Source organism: Phragmites australis, chromosome 1, assembly GCF_958298935.1.
Source record: "Phragmites australis chromosome 1, lpPhrAust1.1, whole genome shotgun sequence".
Taxonomy (NCBI): domain Eukaryota; kingdom Viridiplantae; phylum Streptophyta; class Magnoliopsida; order Poales; family Poaceae; genus Phragmites; species Phragmites australis.
Window position 1 is genome coordinate 2036321 of NC_084921.1, and position 16532 is coordinate 2052852.

Below are 16532 nucleotides of genomic sequence, written 5' to 3' on the forward strand. Positions count from 1 at the left end.
TCGAGATAGTTGGGCCTTCCCCGTATCGGTATACCACTAGAGGGGAAGGGAAGGGCAACGACAGCCGAGCACTTCGAGCCAAGCGCGGTGGCCGAGCACTTTGAGCCACTGCTCGTTGACATCAGCGTCGATCGGCTAGTCCGCAACGCGGACGGTGGGCTCAAGCCGTCGGCGTCAGTGTTGGATGGGCGGTTTGGGAGCTCTGCCATTTGACAGCCGGGGCAGATAAGGAGAAGGCACAGGTGCTCCAGCTGGCCGCCCCCGCGTTGCGCTTTGAGATGGAAGGCTGGGAGGAGGCGGTGGCGTGTTGCTTGAGGCTGGGCGGCTCTGGAGCCCAGCGACAGGGGCTGAAGCACGGGCATGGCTTCTTCGGCTTCCTCTCCGGTGGTGATAGTGTCTGGCGGCAGTGGTGACGGAAGCGGCATCCGAGCCGGCTCGCCAATTCTCCTATTTTTATTCTCTAGAAATAGTATCACTGACGGATGAATAACCGGCACTGATAGTAGGCTACTATCAGTGTCGAGTAAAATGTACCGGTTAAAAAACCAGTAGTAAAACTGTTTTTCAACCAACACTAATATACAATTTGTGATAATATTCATTCATACTTACTTGCCGGACTCTACTACGAAACACTCCGAGTTTCATAGACCTCCTACCCGATACCAGATCCCAAGAGCTTTTGTAACGTGATAACCATTAGTTTAGTTGGTGGAAGGATTGGCTTGCTCTAATTACAACACTTGTTGTTTACTGTGCGCTAGGACCTTGCCCATCTCAAGCTCAGGATCACAACCATCCATGATCCATCCTCGTCACTAAAAGTTGGTGCTTATCGCACACACGAGCTCCAGTACCTTCTACACGATTGGTGTCTTTTCAGGTGCTGTTTCAATAGATTGATCAGACCGGCCATGCATGCATCTAATCCTATCGGATCGACAGAAAATGAGTTCAAATTCTCAGCAAATTCGAAGAGACTGAACCTGATTCTCACGTGTCCAAACAAGTCGGAATCTTCACCAATCGCTTCGCCGAGCCACCAAAGAGAGGTGTTGACCTACGTACGGAGCAAATATTCCGGAGAGATTCGGAGGATTCATGGATTCTCAGGACCAGGGATCCACCAATGGCGCTAGTTAGAAGCAGAGAACCGTGGACACATGCGACATGCTTAGGATTAGATCTTCTCCAACCATATTCTTTTTATTTTATTCCTCTCCTGATTTTTCTTTCTCGTTCTCGTTCCCTTTATTTTCTCTTATTTCTAACAGTTTACATTTGAAAGAATTCGTGAAGTGAAATGAGAGAATCCTGTTCTAAAATAAATGACTTTAAGAATTCTTTCATAACGAGAACTATGAAGAAAAATTGTTGGAATACAGAAGAGAACAAAAATCTCTTTGTAAAGAGATTTTGGTCTATAACGAGAATCCTTTAGAAATGTTCTTATGCATGCCAATCTACTCCCTTCATTTCGAAAATAGTAGATATATTTCTTTTAAAAAAAATTAAACTTTGTATACTTTAATTAACATTTAATTAAATTATAAAAACATCTAGTATATAAAAATTATATAATTAAATTTATAATTTTAAATAATTTCACACTATATAGATTTTACAGCTATAAATGATATATTTTGTGAGAAAAACTTAATCAAAATTTAATTTCGAAGATCTAGTTTAAAAAAATATATCTACTATTTCTCAACGGAGGAGGTATCTATCTATCTCATCAAGTTAGTGCTGTGAATTACTGTGACAGCCTGTTCCACCAAGACGTCGCCCGCGGATAAGTAAACTACGGCCATTAGTTTCGATCGGCGGTGGAGGCAACGGCAATGCGAATGCGTAACCAGATGGGCCACTCCCACCTCCACCTTCCACTCCATCGGTGGTGGAGGCTACTTGCTTTAATTCCGACGCAACCAAACAGCTCCCCACGAAGAGACTTTGTGCGTGCTAGTATATGTCAGCCGTGACGATGTTTGCTTGCATGGCACCGAGATCGATGCAGCTTTTTTTTTTCGTCTCTTAGACTAAAAGTGCATTTTCACTCGACACATGCATGACTCGTGCACAAGGCGTCTAAACACATGGCACACGGGGAACAAGCTCAGGTTATGTCAGTCTTTCCACTAGGAAGCAAGTCAAAACCCTACGCCTTAATTTTCACCCATTTTCTAATCTTCAGATGTATGAAAACAAGGTGCATCTATCAGGCGGCGAAGGACACCGTGTGAGGTTAGAGGGGCTCCTTTGTTACCGGACTTAGAAAAGAGATTCTAAGATGGAGGCTGCCTGACGAATGATGCGTGCGCAGGGGCGAAGCGATGGGGGCACTGTCGGTAGCGAACAGTGGAGAATGGTTGGTGGGCTAATGTCGGGACACGAGATGTAAGGACACCAGGTTGCTTGGCGGTGGGATATATCTGCAAATTTGGTAGAAAAAGCACTATCAAAGACGGGTGGAGAAGGACGAGAGATGAGTGAAGTAGGAGGAGAGATGGGAGCAAGCGCGTTAGCCGCTGAAGATGTTAGCCGCTGAAGACGCATGCGGACAGGGAGGCAGGTGGGTGAGTTATTCACGCCAGTGCATGCAGGGAGAAAAATCTATTAAGGAAGAAGAAAAGAAGATGGCAGTTCAATCAAGATTCAACAACTGTCGTTTGTCGACGGAAACGAAGTGTTTTTTGAGGCACTAAACAATATCATCGCCCTAATTTTCATCTAAAGAAATTACATATTTTTCTTGAAGTAAAATAGCAACCAGAGGCCCGGCTTGATTTGGTCCAAGCAAGTAGAGTACTAATAACCATCACCAAGAATATTAGTTTATCGGTTTGTTGTGCACCGAGCATCACTGATTAACATGTGCTTGTTCTCGACGATTGAATAGAAAACTTGTCCGATGACGTGTCACATGTGCATCTGCAAGATCTGGTTGACGTGGCCGGCATGCATCCCAATGCTTGGCTACTCGCGCCTACGTACGCTGGTATTGCTGCTGACCTTTGCTTCTACTGCCGACATACAACATCATATCGAGGAGGCAAATGTAGCTTCAGTTTTTCTATGACTCGGAGGAATCGTGGGACTACACGAACTTGTAAAACGTACTCCAACTTTAGCAAAAGAAGGTACTTTCCCCCATCCATCAGAACGCTGAGAACCGAACGGAATCAGCACAAATAATTCAACTGAATTGGTATGATATGAGCTGCCTTCCTTTAGCACAGGCACAGGTCTTTTAACTCACGCCACTCGGTCAGATAATCGATGTACTCGATAGCGAAGTTGCTATGCAAAACTTGGAATGCGTTATATATGCATGCAAAACAAAAATCTTTGAGAATATATAGTCTGGAAATGCGAAACAGCGAGGACAAGTAAAACCGTCCAGACACGAGCAGCGCTCTGCTCTGTAGGCAGCCGACGTGCGTGCAGGTGCAGTGCGCGACTGTGCGTCGTCACGGCGACGCATGCTCGTACAGCTCGTCTCGTGGCGTCAGCCGCGACCGCGACCCGTCGAACAGTCGACACCACGAAAGATGTGGACGGCGGGAGAGGCTGGGATACGATATCGGCGCGGGCGACTCTGCGCCGTCCAGCTCAGCCTCTGTCACTGCACCGGCCGGATGGCGGCACGCTGCTAGCGACGCGTGACGTCGGGATCTGGACGACCCCGAGCGGCGGGGAACGGGGACGTCAGCGGCTAGCCACATGTCGCTGCTCTCCTCCCTCCCCTCGGGACGTGAGCCCCGGCCGATCGCCTCACCGCAGACCGCCGCATGGGACGAGGCGAGGCGAGGGGATCAACGGCGCGCGGGGAGGGAGGGAGCCATCCCCGGTAGCCTACTCGATGGACCACTTACTTTTCTATGGAAACGTAATGGATCTATGGCTTCGGCTAAATCACCGGCAGCGAAACAAAATCAGACACATGTGCTGTCAAAATGCAAGATCTGACGATGACAAGCTCGTTCAAGTTCAAAAAGTAGCTAAGAAGTCGGCTGCTGAATTACACAATCTTGGTACTATAGAGAAAGTACACGATCAGTGGATCACTTGACTTGATAGTGTAGGTTTCTTGTTTGACGAAGCCCACTTGGTAAGCTAGTCTCAGAAACGCCTTCAATTATGAGCTGCCTCTTGCAAGTACGTACTCCACTCCACCGGGGAACGATCGTACGATCGAATTTCGTTGGGCGGCATGGCATCTTCGAGCTTCACGCACGCAGAATCTTTCTTCTCTGGTTTTGAAAAGGGAAAAAAAAGTCTATTTTACCTCTTTTAATTATTGTTCGATGGTGCACAGAGGTGAAGAGAGAGGCGACTAGGCGTGGGAGCTATTCGGTTTGCTAGAGCTCAAATTGAAGATACGGGGAGCAAGTTAGAGTCTACTAGACGGTGTATTCATAGTGGATTGAAGAAAGAAAGGTCAACGGTGGCTAGCCGCCGTGGCGAAGCCTGTCGGGTGTCCGACGTGACCATAGCAAAGGAAAGGGATCGAGTTCAATTAGGCTCGGTTCAAGCCAAAGCTAGATGTTGTGGTGCGCGAGTAAGTGGTTCGGGGATCAATGCTTGCCGAGGTTGACCTCGCGGTGGCGCATGGTCGGCCGCGGAGGTGACAACACGGCGCCGACGTAGCTCAATGAACGAGGGTGTAAATTGGAGATGGGGCAAGCTAGATAGAGCCAAGGAGATGGTGGAGAAGAGGCGAATTGGATGGAGCCCTTACCGATGAGAAGAAATCGGGCTTGGTGGCGGCGACGGCCTGATTTGGGCATCTCAATTTCGGTCAAAATTGGGCTTGGGGAGGGGCAAAAACGGGACCAGTGAGTTACCAGGAGCATGACGGTTTGCTCGGTTAAGGTAACGGAGCATCGGGAAGGGAGTGGCAATGGTTGCCGGAGGTGGAGAAGAAGCAAGGGCGAAGGTTGTGGCAAGTGGCGGTGAGCTTGGAATCGACGGAGGCGTTGAACGGGCTCTCGCGAGGTGCGTGCCGCCCTGGTGAAGGAAGGGGAAGTTGAGGGAGATGGAGACGTATGACGAGGAGGAAGGCGGTAGAGGCGGGAACTGCAAGAAGGAGGTGGCGGTGCCTCTGTGGATCCATGCCTCCTCTGCTCTCTGCTTGCCACGTTGATTTTGCGCCGCATTGCTGCTATCAAGTTGCCGTAGAGCTTCGTCGTCGCCCACTAACCGCTCCAGCGCCCTCGCCCTCGCTCCCCAACTGCCGAAGCACCGCCGTCATTGAAGTCTTAAGGTCGCCGCCACCCTCACTCGTCGAGAACCATCCCGCACCCTCTCTGACCTACCTATTGCTCGAGGTGAGATCCTCGTTTGGCCCTGATGCTCCCTGCCACTCGATGTCGAGTTCCAAGGCCGGCGACGCTGTCGCCGTGCTCGAGCCCCTCTGCTGTCTTAGTGGTCGCCATAGGCCGCAATCAATCCAAGCTGTTAGATCAAAAACCCGTGGCCAAGATTAGATCTAGAACTTACCATTTCAGCAACCAATCAGGAGCCATCACATGTCCTTCATAATCCCAGTCAGTTGATTGTCCAGTCATTATCCACCTCGATCCCACGTGGCTGCCACATGTCAGCCACCTCAGCCTTAGAACCTGTGAGGACCCGACCAAACAGTATTCAAACTAATCATCAGACGGATCATTAACATAATCACAAGCACGACGATTAATCAAAATATCGCTCCGGCAGTCCCGGCACGTGTTTTGTGCCCAAGGATCGGAACACATGCCTTCCAACATATTCATCACAACATAGTTTAATAAAGAGCAGGTAATTAAACATTTATATCACAAGTCTTTAAACATGTAGTTGTTTCCATAATTTACCTCTAAAGGAAAAACAACTACACAGCGGAAGTTAAACCTATACAACAAAAGTCGACGGCGCCATATGCCCTTAGGCACCGTTCCAAAAGTACCGAGTTCGGAGTAGAGTGTGCTACTCCTGCCCTCCACCCTGATCGGCAAGCACAAAGTAGCCGAACACCGCCTCTTCCTCGGCGACCTGCGAACCTACATCAACTTAAGGGTAGCACCCTGAGTACGAAGGTACTCGCAAGTCTTACACAATATGGGTATACATATTCCCGACTCTAAGAATCATGCATTTAAGCTGGTAGCAAGGATTAAACATGGTTAAGTAAATCAAGCGGTAAGCAATCTAGACATATGTGTGTGCAACTAACTTAACCAACATATATGAAACTACCATGCACCACCAACTGAACATAAGTAAATGTAACAACAAGTATGTCAATGTGAATAAGTGGCAACTCGAACCACCAACCACCATACCCAGACCATAATCACATGCCCAACCATCAACCTCATGCCATCATCCACAAACCACGACGATAACTCTACGACTGGGTGCAGATGAAACAATAGCATGCTCATGACCGAGAGCGTAGTAGTTTGAACTATTTATACACCCTGCAGGAGGATACTCCTGGACCCACACGACACGAGGACCATTCGGCTTGTGCCACCGGCCAAAGTGCACACAAGGGGGTACTCGTGACAACCTTTCCCAACCAGCCCCAACCGTGTGGGGCATGCATCGCTCGGCGTGACGATACTAGAACTACTCAAGGAGCAAACTAGTACCACTCACAAGCCCGCCCGCTCACACCGTCGATGTTCACGCCCACAAAGCCACATCTACGAAGGTATTTAGCTCGCCTTACCATTAGATCGGTATGTGGTGTGTAAGGTAAGTGCTAAAGCCAACAACCCCGACGATCGGCCTTAAACGATGCAAGCTGTCTATGGTGCTTGGGTTTCCTCTCCCGACCTGCCCTCTGGACTTTTCACCAAGGCAAACGACACCCCTAACACCACCCACATCTCATCTCATACTCACCACTCACCAACCATCTCACCATCAGCATGTATTTGTAATCAATAGTAATCCCTATACTCGCGAACAACGGTAAACACCGTCGTTCGACTTCTACTGAAAGACCTAAGCATTGATAAACATGTATATCGTACTCGTACCTAGACATAACACCATCTTTAGGCTATAAGAAAATTACTTGAACAATTGACCAAGGTAGAAAGATGCAATTGGCATAGGTTCTACCCAAGGGTACCCAATAAATACATACATACATAAGCATATTCATCAATTGAGACTTCCAAATTTGACATTGGTGAAATATGTTAGTTGCTTGCCTTGCTGCCCTGGATCAGAAAGATACAGCGCGACGGGATCACCTTCGGCCTCTGGGATCGATGGATCGGCGGTCACTATAAGATATACACGCGTGCAATGCCATGAGTATGAATAAAGTGCAACAATGCATACCTCAATATGCACAAGATGAAATACCATAAAAATATGCTTTACAATGTATGAAAATATTTTTCCTAGCTAGAACAAGTCATAAGAAAACTAGCAAAATTGGATTCACCCACTTTAGACTTGTGAAGAATTATCGGTGAATTAATGAAGCTTTAACCTAATTAATTAATCTTAGAAATTTAATTCAACATTTAATGGCTAGAAATATTTTTAATAGATAGAGTAGTTTGTTATGAAAAAAAAAATAGTTTCATAATTTTTGAAGTTACAGAAAATTTATTACGATTTTTACAAGTTTCAGCCAACAGAAAACTGTGCTAAAATAGCTGACAGTGGTCAGACCACCAAGAGTCGCGGTCAGACCTCCAGAAACGCGGTCAGACCGCTCGCGTACAGAGAGTTTTGGCCCCTGACAGTCTGACCGTCCTGAGCTGGCGGTCAGACCACTGTATACAACCGGGGAAACTTGGCGAGCTTGTCGGTGATGATTCCGGCGAAAACTTCGAAAACAGTTTAGACTAAAATAACTCTAGGACGTATGTGAACGTTTCACGCGGACGTTTTGACGACATCTGTGGCCCAAACGTGTAGAACCCATAAAGTAGATCTATAACTGGAAAAGTGGGGTTCCACGGCGAAAAACTAGATGCTGACCGATTCGACCGACGAAAATATGGGTATCAGGATGTTCACCTTGTTGTTGGTGAACTTTCTAGCGGATCACTTCTCTACCGGAAAGCTTCAAACTCCGGATCCAGCTTTCGGAAGGTGGGCGTGCCTAGTGGGAAGAAAACGGTGAATACCGGCTCGAATCTTTCGAAACGGCGAAAATCAAATGGATGGATGAGTGGCTCTCGAGCATGTGGTCGCGTGGGTACCACACACGTACCTCGGCTTCGCTTGTAGAGGCGGGTACCAAGGGGAAAGGGAGAGCTTGAGAGAGAGAGTGAGAGGGAGAGAGTGCACGTGTGGGGAGAGAGAGAGAGGGGCTGCTGCCCATTTGAGAGAGAGTGAGGGATATTTCCCTCATGTGGGCCCCACAAGTTAGAGAAAAAATTCAATTTTGCTTCTAATTCAATTCTCTCTCCAATTTTCTTTTCTCCCACCTCATTAATCCAAATCGAGGTGCGCTAGAGCTCCAAAAACTTCGAAAATTTTATGTCGTGATTTAAATCCTTAGGAGATCCTAATCGCGAATTTGCAATGCAAATTTCAATCTGGCGATCGAAAGTGATCCAGATTCAAATATGAAACTAATGATTTCGGGGCGTGACAGAACCCAGTCGCCATGTAGGACGAAATCATCTCAAAACCAGTTAAGGAGGTAAATTGCACCAGTTTAAATAGATGGAGGAGGTTAGATATCTGATTTTGTAGCTCGGAGGGACAAACAAACTCGAGTAATAGTTGAGGGAGGCAATATAAACTTTTTTCCTTTTGTAAATACAATATTTCCTCTTGGTTGGCCCATATTGCACTGCACGCAAAAAAAAGAAGAAATATCCAATTCTTTTTTTTTTCATACGTACTCTAATTAGTCTCGCCACCTGCCTTGGTGGCACTGTTGAATGTGATGTAATGCTGAATTTATTAATACACACTTTTTAAATTTAAGATGTTTAAAATTTAGGAGACACGATAAGGTAACAGAGTTAGCGATGGCGGGGTTAGGGCTTCAGGTTTTGCGGCAGCGGCTTACCGACGGATGACAGGTTTAGAGGGAAGTTAGCGATGGCAAGCTAGTCCAGTGGAAGAGACAAGCGCGAGGATAGAGCAACAAGACGACAGGAGCACCATCGGTCACACGTATTAGAGGATAACTGGTGGACGGTGTCAGGCGAAGCCAGTGTCAGAATAAAGGGCAATGTCAGGAGATTGAAAACAGCTATCCACCTAACTTCTCGCAACCATCGTTTGAAAATAAGAAAAAAAAATCAGACGGTTGAAATATAACAACAGCCTTATTAATGGCCTCCCTTCCGGCCCGGCCACGTGACGCAACCTCCGGCCCCACCCCTCCCCATCACCATCCGCCTGACGTCACCTCCCCATGTGATGTGCCGCCCCGGCTATATATGCGACGCGCCTCCTCTGGTTGAGCTCGACGACGTTCGGCGAGCCGAGGGAGGCGCACATCTTCTGATTAAGCTGGTAGCTTTAGCCCGTTGAGCTAGCATGCAGGCGGTGGGCATCAGGCGGGGGCTGACCATCGACCCGGCGGGGGAGGAGGAGGCGCCCGCGGAGCGCGTGGGCCGCCTCGTCCGGGAGAGCCCCGTCGTCATCTTCTCGCGCCGGGGGTGCTACATGGCGCACGTCATGAAGCACCTCCTCGCCGCCGTCGGCGCGCACGCCACCGTCATCGAGCTCGACGCCGGCGCCGCGGAGGAGCTCGCCGCCGCGGCCGAGGCGGGCCACGGCGCCCTCCCGGCGCTCTTCGTCGGCGGCGCGCCCGTGGGCGGGCTCGAGGGGCTCATGGGGCTCCACCTCAGCGGCCTCCTCGTGCCGCGGCTCAGGGACGTCGGCGCCCTCTGCGCCTAGCTCCCTTCCCTCTCCGGGCGTATCGCCACACGTCCCTCGCCTCCTTGCATGTACGTACATACGACGCACGGGCTCCGCCACCGCAATTTAGGAAACTTTCAGGGCGCGGGATGCAAAGATACACTCGAATAAGCTCTAGTACTCCACCAGCACCGGGGGTGAGATGTTTGTAAGGGGAACAGTGACACAGGGGGTTTTGTGAGAAATGGCTGGACCTAAATGTGATTACTTAGGAGTAATACTCACTTCCTTTTCTTCACAGCAGCTACCACTACCTGGTCTTCTTCCTCGCTTCTGTTTTGTCCTGGTGTGATCAATCGATGTGCTTTGTTAAGTTAAACTAGCACACATGATTGCCGTATAATCCTAGCTGCATGCTATTTGGCAGCCGATTATTTTATGCCCGGAAGATAACACATATTAAAAGCGCCGGCAACAGCGAAGGCAGGATAAACTGTTATAGGGCTCATCTTCTTCCACCTCAGTCTCCTCTTATTTTTTCTCTTCCTCTTCCTCCTCTCTATGGAGCCACCAGATGGGAGGGGTATGTAATGAGGGTGACGTCACCACGAACCTAATCGCAACCCTAATGGCTGCTGCTTTACTCTTCTCCCAATTTAATTTCCTTGGTGAGTGAAGTGACGGGCATGCAATTGCGAGCCCCGACAAGACCTCCCACGCTCGTCCGTTCTTTCCCGCGGCTTGCAGCTGAATCTTAGGTGAGAAGAGAAGAGAAGAGTAGAAGAGAAGTGGGGTGAGCCAGTGAGATCTCTTCTCTGGTTGCCAGTACCGGAAGGCATGCATGCGTCTGCGTGGCGTGGCGAGGGAGAAGACGACGACGGCCGGGTTCGATGCGCGCGCGCGGGGGCGGAGCATGTGCGCGCAGCTTAATTCCCGGCGACGAGAGATGGAAGAACCGAGCCCGATGTCTGCACACGATCTCACACTGTTCACCCGTGTACAAGAAACAAAAGAAAAAAATGCTGTTGCTCAGCATCAGCCAATGAGCCAAGCCAGGGGTCGAAGGGGTAGTGTGGAAAGTACTCAAGGGCCCCCTGCAACTCCATTAATGGACCACTAGTATTTTTAATCTCCGTATAATAAATATAAATGGGTTGTCTGCTTGCTGGACACGTCACCCTGTCGGCGTGCAGCTGCAGTTGCTAGTGTGACATTGTTTTTTTTCGGGGCCAGATTGTTTGGCAGCTAGTGCTTGAAGATGATCGATCGGTTTTGTATTCACGTGACAGCCGAGGAGGATCCCCGAGTCGGATTAAGTTATGTATTAGGTTCTGTTTGGTAGTGCTTCTGGGGTTAGATATTTTTAGTTTTAGAAATTTATAAAATTAGAATTGTAAGTATATTGAGGTATTTGTGTAAGTAATTTTATTTTCATTTTAAACTAAAAATAAATTTAAATTATTTTATTTTAGTTTACAAATTTAAAATCTGACGTGTAGTTGGAAGGATAAGCTTTTGCAAACAGGATCTCAATGGGGCCGTGGTAGCTCTGTAGATTAGATTCTGGCAGTAGCAGCTGTGCAGAGTTCAGTTTGTGAGATCCGATTCTGATGCCCTTCTGATCGCCCACTGGTTTCTGTGCGCCGCAACCCATGGCTAGCTGAGTGCTGAGCTTTGCCAGTTTCCCCATTTGTTCGTGTGCAATTTAGTAGCAACCTGTTTGCTCATAACTGGAAAACTTCCTTGCATGCGTATGTTTTTTCATTTTATTTACAGCTTGGGTGATTCCAAAATCCAAAGACGACCAATTGAAGAAGAGTCACTGTACATGTTGCAGAAACAGCTCCTGAAAGAAAAGAGGAGACGGCCGATGGAATATCAGAAGCTCGGCTTCAGCTGGGCTTCGGTTTCTTGCGGGCCTCGACGGCCTATATGTAACCAGACTCATATCGACCCATGCTTAAATTCGGCCCAGTTGGCTATTCTGCTACACTTGTTTGTTTCTTCTTTTTCTGGTAGATCGTTGTGTTTTGTCTGGGCCTAAGATTGCACTATCATTTGGGACCAGAACGTTGTGTTTTGTCCACAACTTTGGAGGAACTACTATCCAATTGGTCCTTTTCCTGCTTCTCTAATTACATGTTTCAGAAAAGAGGTACATTTCTTTTGAATTGCCCTCAACCATCAACAAGAGCATGGACCCATCCACAAATACTTGGGGTGCAACTTGTTTGGATACTCGGTATCGCGAAAACATGACTCTTGGACATGCTTCGTCGATTTATTGAACCTTTAACTATGAATGTTTTCCACATATTCATATTTGAAATATTGAAATCATACATGTTTAATTTTCTTAAAAAGTACTTCCACAGTATCGTAACTTTATTAGATTTTATAAAAATATTTTAATATAAAATGGTCGCCTAGTTAAGTTTGGAGACTATGCCAGTGTCCAAAACGTCAAATATTTGTGCTATACCAATTTTTTGCGAGAATTTCTCATAGAATCTAAAGAAAATTGGTATAGTGACCATGAACTATGTTTTTTTAAGAACAGGAGGGGTGCACCCTACTGATTATGTTATATTTAATAAAAAGAGAGTTTGTACATAAGAAAAAAAATACATAAAAAAGAAGAAAAAACGGATCAGAATAAGGACTCTAGCCAGTCACTATAGGTGCAGGGAGATAACTTGGTCAGAATATCCATGGATCAACATGGAGAGGTACTTGTAATCCAATCATGTGACTATTCATGCACAAAAGGACAATACAGGAATAGGTGCTCAACTGTTTCATCTATACTTTATCAGCAACCAGAAAAAAAAAAACATCGACTATGTTTTCAAGAAATTTTTTTGCATATCCAAATAAACCCTATCAAAGTCTACAAATCATCCTTTATCAAAGTCTAGAATCATCCTTTCTTGACAGTGTTTGTTGGGAGTTCCCTAGCGGTTTCAGCCGTCTGAATTTTCCCGTTCGCTGGTGGTTGTGCGCGGTGCCCTGCATTTACTTATGGCAATCCGACACCGTACAAGATAGAATCAGGGAGTGTTGAGGAGTCAAGTGAGATCATGCATGGCTCACGGCCATCAACTATTTGTCTCGTGTCTCAACTGTCGTTTTGATCGGACATTATTTGACCCTGATCTTTGCCGGCCTTCACTTTGCTCTCTTCTGCGGAGCAACCATTCGAGCTGTCTCTATTTTTTATACTAGCCTTCTGGAGTGAGTACTGATGATGGCATCATCCAACCACTAGGAAGTGGAACAGCTACCAACACTTGCTCGATCTGATTAAAAACAGCTACTACAAGGACTCCCTTCGTCAAATATACATAATATTTTTAATTTTTTACGGTTTTTAACATGCAGCTTTGATCACTATTTTTATTAGAATATAGTTATAATATCTAATAAAAATATAATATTATGAAAGTATTTTTCAAAACAAATCTACACGTATGATTTTATATTTTGAAACTAAATATTTTGAAGCTATTGAAAGTTAAAATTTTAAAAGTTCGATTGTATCTTGATCAAAGCAAGTATTTATAACTGAAAAGAGTAGTTAATATTGTAGCTAGTTCAAACCTTTCTTGAGCCCAAGCTATATTTAAAAGCTTAATTGCATGCACGGTGGTTAATGTCATCATATAGTCCATCTAACTAGTGTATACATGTGGACGCTTAACCTAAATAAGGATTATGGGATATGTGCCTTCAGGCCATTAGTGGTAGTAAGTTTAGGGTCTGTTTCTTTGTGTTTTTGTATTTTTTAAAAAGTTGTATTTTTGGTTTTTCTGAAAAGCTGATTTTGGATTTTAGTTGTTAAATTTTACAATATTTTTTTCTTCACAGCACACTACTTCTTAAAAAAAAATACTCTCAGCTAGTTTCTCAGCTTCTAATTTATTTACTTACAAGCAGGTTTCTGGCTTCTTCAGAAATCACTTTTCAGCAAACCCATTTATTTAGCCTTCTGACTTCTGAGTTTCTGACAGAAGTGAAAGTTAGAAACAGTTTAAAACAAACAGACACTTAGTCTCGTATTGTTTATCTATTTAAAAGGGGAAATATGACTGTATGTCCCGAAGTTGATGAGCCTTTGATAAATTATCTCAAGTTAATGACTTTTTAATTATATGTCTTACACAGATTAGTTGGTAACAAAATTTTATTTTAGATATTACAACTAGATCTATGTACATCAATTGACTCTTTTTGCCCCCTCTGCACTGCCCGTTCGACTCTTTCAACTGCTGCTTCCGGCGCCGACGCCGCGCTCATCGACGTAGGATGCCGCGGAGGCGCGGACGAAGCATCACCAGGTCTGAGTTCTGCATCCTGGTCCACCCGCGGCTCCGACGAGTTCAAGGTATTCATCCGCCGCCTCCCCGATTTCAAGTTCTGGTATGCGATTGCGGTTCTGCCCTAGCATTGTTTCGTCTCATGCTTCTGTTCATAAGCTCACACTGGTCTAGCTAGTTCTCTACATCCTTTGATTGCGGGAAGACTATGTTTGATTGCTAGTAAATAGGGATCCAATTATACGACTTACGAGGCAAGCAACCATCGAAATATGCTGCTTTTGTGTTAGATTTCGATTGAACAAACTATGTTGTATTGGACCATTAGTTAAGATTTACCATTCACCACACGGATCAGTGTTTCAGTTTGTGCTTCCTTTGTCCGAGTGCTGAACTTCTGATGATTGCCTGCATAGAGGCTAATGATAGCAACACATGAATGAAATGACAGAAAGTTTTTTTTTTTCTGAACTTCTGATGATTGTGCTGAACTTCTGAACTTCAGTCAGTGTTTCAGTCTGAACTTCTGAATGCATAGGCATATGCCAATGCATAGTTTCAGCACGTTCTGCGCCTACTGACAACAGCTTGGAAATCAAAGCTCTTCCATAGCATTCTGTCCGATCAGGTCGAACTCGGTGTCTGCATCCTTGGCAAATTTGGTCAGGTAAGTAGAGCGCTCGTCCAAGATGCCTAGCAGAGCACGCCGGTATGGGGAGGATCTGCGCAGCGAGGGAAGGGATGTCTGAATGGTGTGAAGAGTAAGCATCTCCTCTTATTGCTGTAATCTTCGCTGTTGCTGCTGTTGGTTTGGCAAGAATCGTTCAAGGTTTTGTACGTGAAGTGTAAACTTGTCTATCTATAGGGTTATTTGCTCCCCATTTGTAAAAGATACCCTGTACATATATCATCAAACTATACAATCAACTTTAGACATATAATCAAGTGTTCATCAACTTTGGACATTTTATCAAAGACTCGTCAACTTCAGGACATATAGTCAAATTCACCATTTTAAAGGGGTCCCTCCTCCCCCATATACGCCGAAGGCAGGCCGACGTCGCCTCCATCGAATGCCTTGACGGGATAAAGGTTGCCGCTACCGCCGGCAACATCATCGATCCACCATGGCGGATTAGGGCATTACCAACGACCAACAACAACCGCCATCGATCCTCCATGGTGGATCACGACAGCCACTGGGCCACTGTGTCGCACCACGCCTTCATGCCACCGTCGCACCGTGCCTCCGGACGTGTGGTCTGGCTGACCAGCATGCGGGTGCACGCACGCGCCGTAGACATGCCGCTCTTCACCTTGAGGGACGGTCGATGGCAAGCAACGTGCCACCGCCGCCACCACGCTAGCCCTTGTTGGAAATAATAGCACTTTTAGATTTAATTTAATTCAATTCTAGATACAACATGAACTCGAACAGATGCAAATAATCAAAATCGACTATGATCCGACTAACTCCGACTAACCCCGACTAGTCTCGACTAAGATACGGCAAGTCTCAACTAGCCTCGACTAGATACTCGAGCAGAAGCTCGACCAGCACAAAACAGCATCGACTGAGTACTCGAGCAAAAGGTCTACGTACGTACCCGATGGCGACGTGAGATGCAGACACCCCCGTGATGTCGATGCACGTTGCAGTAGGTGATGACGAAGATGAAGTTGTCGATGCAGAGTCCACCGTGATGTCGATCCAGTAGTCGATGATGACGACGGCGATGTAGATGAAGTAGATCGCGACAACGCAGAGGAAGCAGATCGTGAGCAGTCGCGACGAGTGCTTCCCAAAAACCTTATCCGCCCTCTCCCAGTGCAGGATCCCAAGAGCGATGGGTTCCGGAGACCTGCTCTTCCATTCGCCAATGCATGCCGGCGCAGTGGTATGGAGTAGTCTACGTGCGACGGCGTAGTAGAGAGAAATTGGAAAACCCTAACTCGCGTGTATGCAACTCACGTCTTTTTTTTGTGCGACGGTTGGTGGATATATATAGAGGGAGAACCGCGCGGTTGAGACGCGCCACGATCGGAGTCGCTTACGCCGTTACGATCGGAGTCTTGACCGGCACGATTTCCATATATATATATATCCGTTTTTTCCACAAAGAAAAAAAGAATAAAACTGCAAAAGGAGACCGCACCTGCGCAAGCAACTGGACTCGATTTTGGCGGACCATTCACGCAAGTGCCGCGTGGCCGCGCCATTCGGCACGTCGAGGCGAGCGAACGAGCACGCACGTGTGTTCTTCTAGTCCTCTCATTCACACATGCTAAGTGAGTGGAGGAGAGAAACCCTTTTAAGTTGGTCTCCAACCACCTCCACTAGCAAAGTGAGACTAAAGACACACACCTCCCTCACAT

At 46.6% G+C, this 16532-nt stretch overlaps 1 protein-coding gene across 1 annotated transcript; it reads left to right on the forward strand.

The window, feature by feature from the left end:
• The first annotated feature begins 9459 nt into the window (after positions 1–9459).
• Positions 9460–10168, forward strand: LOC133912754 (monothiol glutaredoxin-S2-like). Its single transcript, XM_062355678.1, has one exon. It carries the CDS (start codon positions 9517–9519, stop codon positions 9877–9879), a length of 363 nt encoding a protein of 120 aa, XP_062211662.1. The 5' UTR covers positions 9460–9516; the 3' UTR covers positions 9880–10168.
• Positions 10169–16532: the final 6364 nt, after the last annotated feature.

Bases quoted from the DNA above. Each gene is read 5' to 3' on its own strand.
- LOC133912754 (XM_062355678.1), top strand. From the start codon at position 9,517: ATGCAGGCGGTGGGCATCAGGCGGGGGCTGACCATCGACCCGGCGGGG.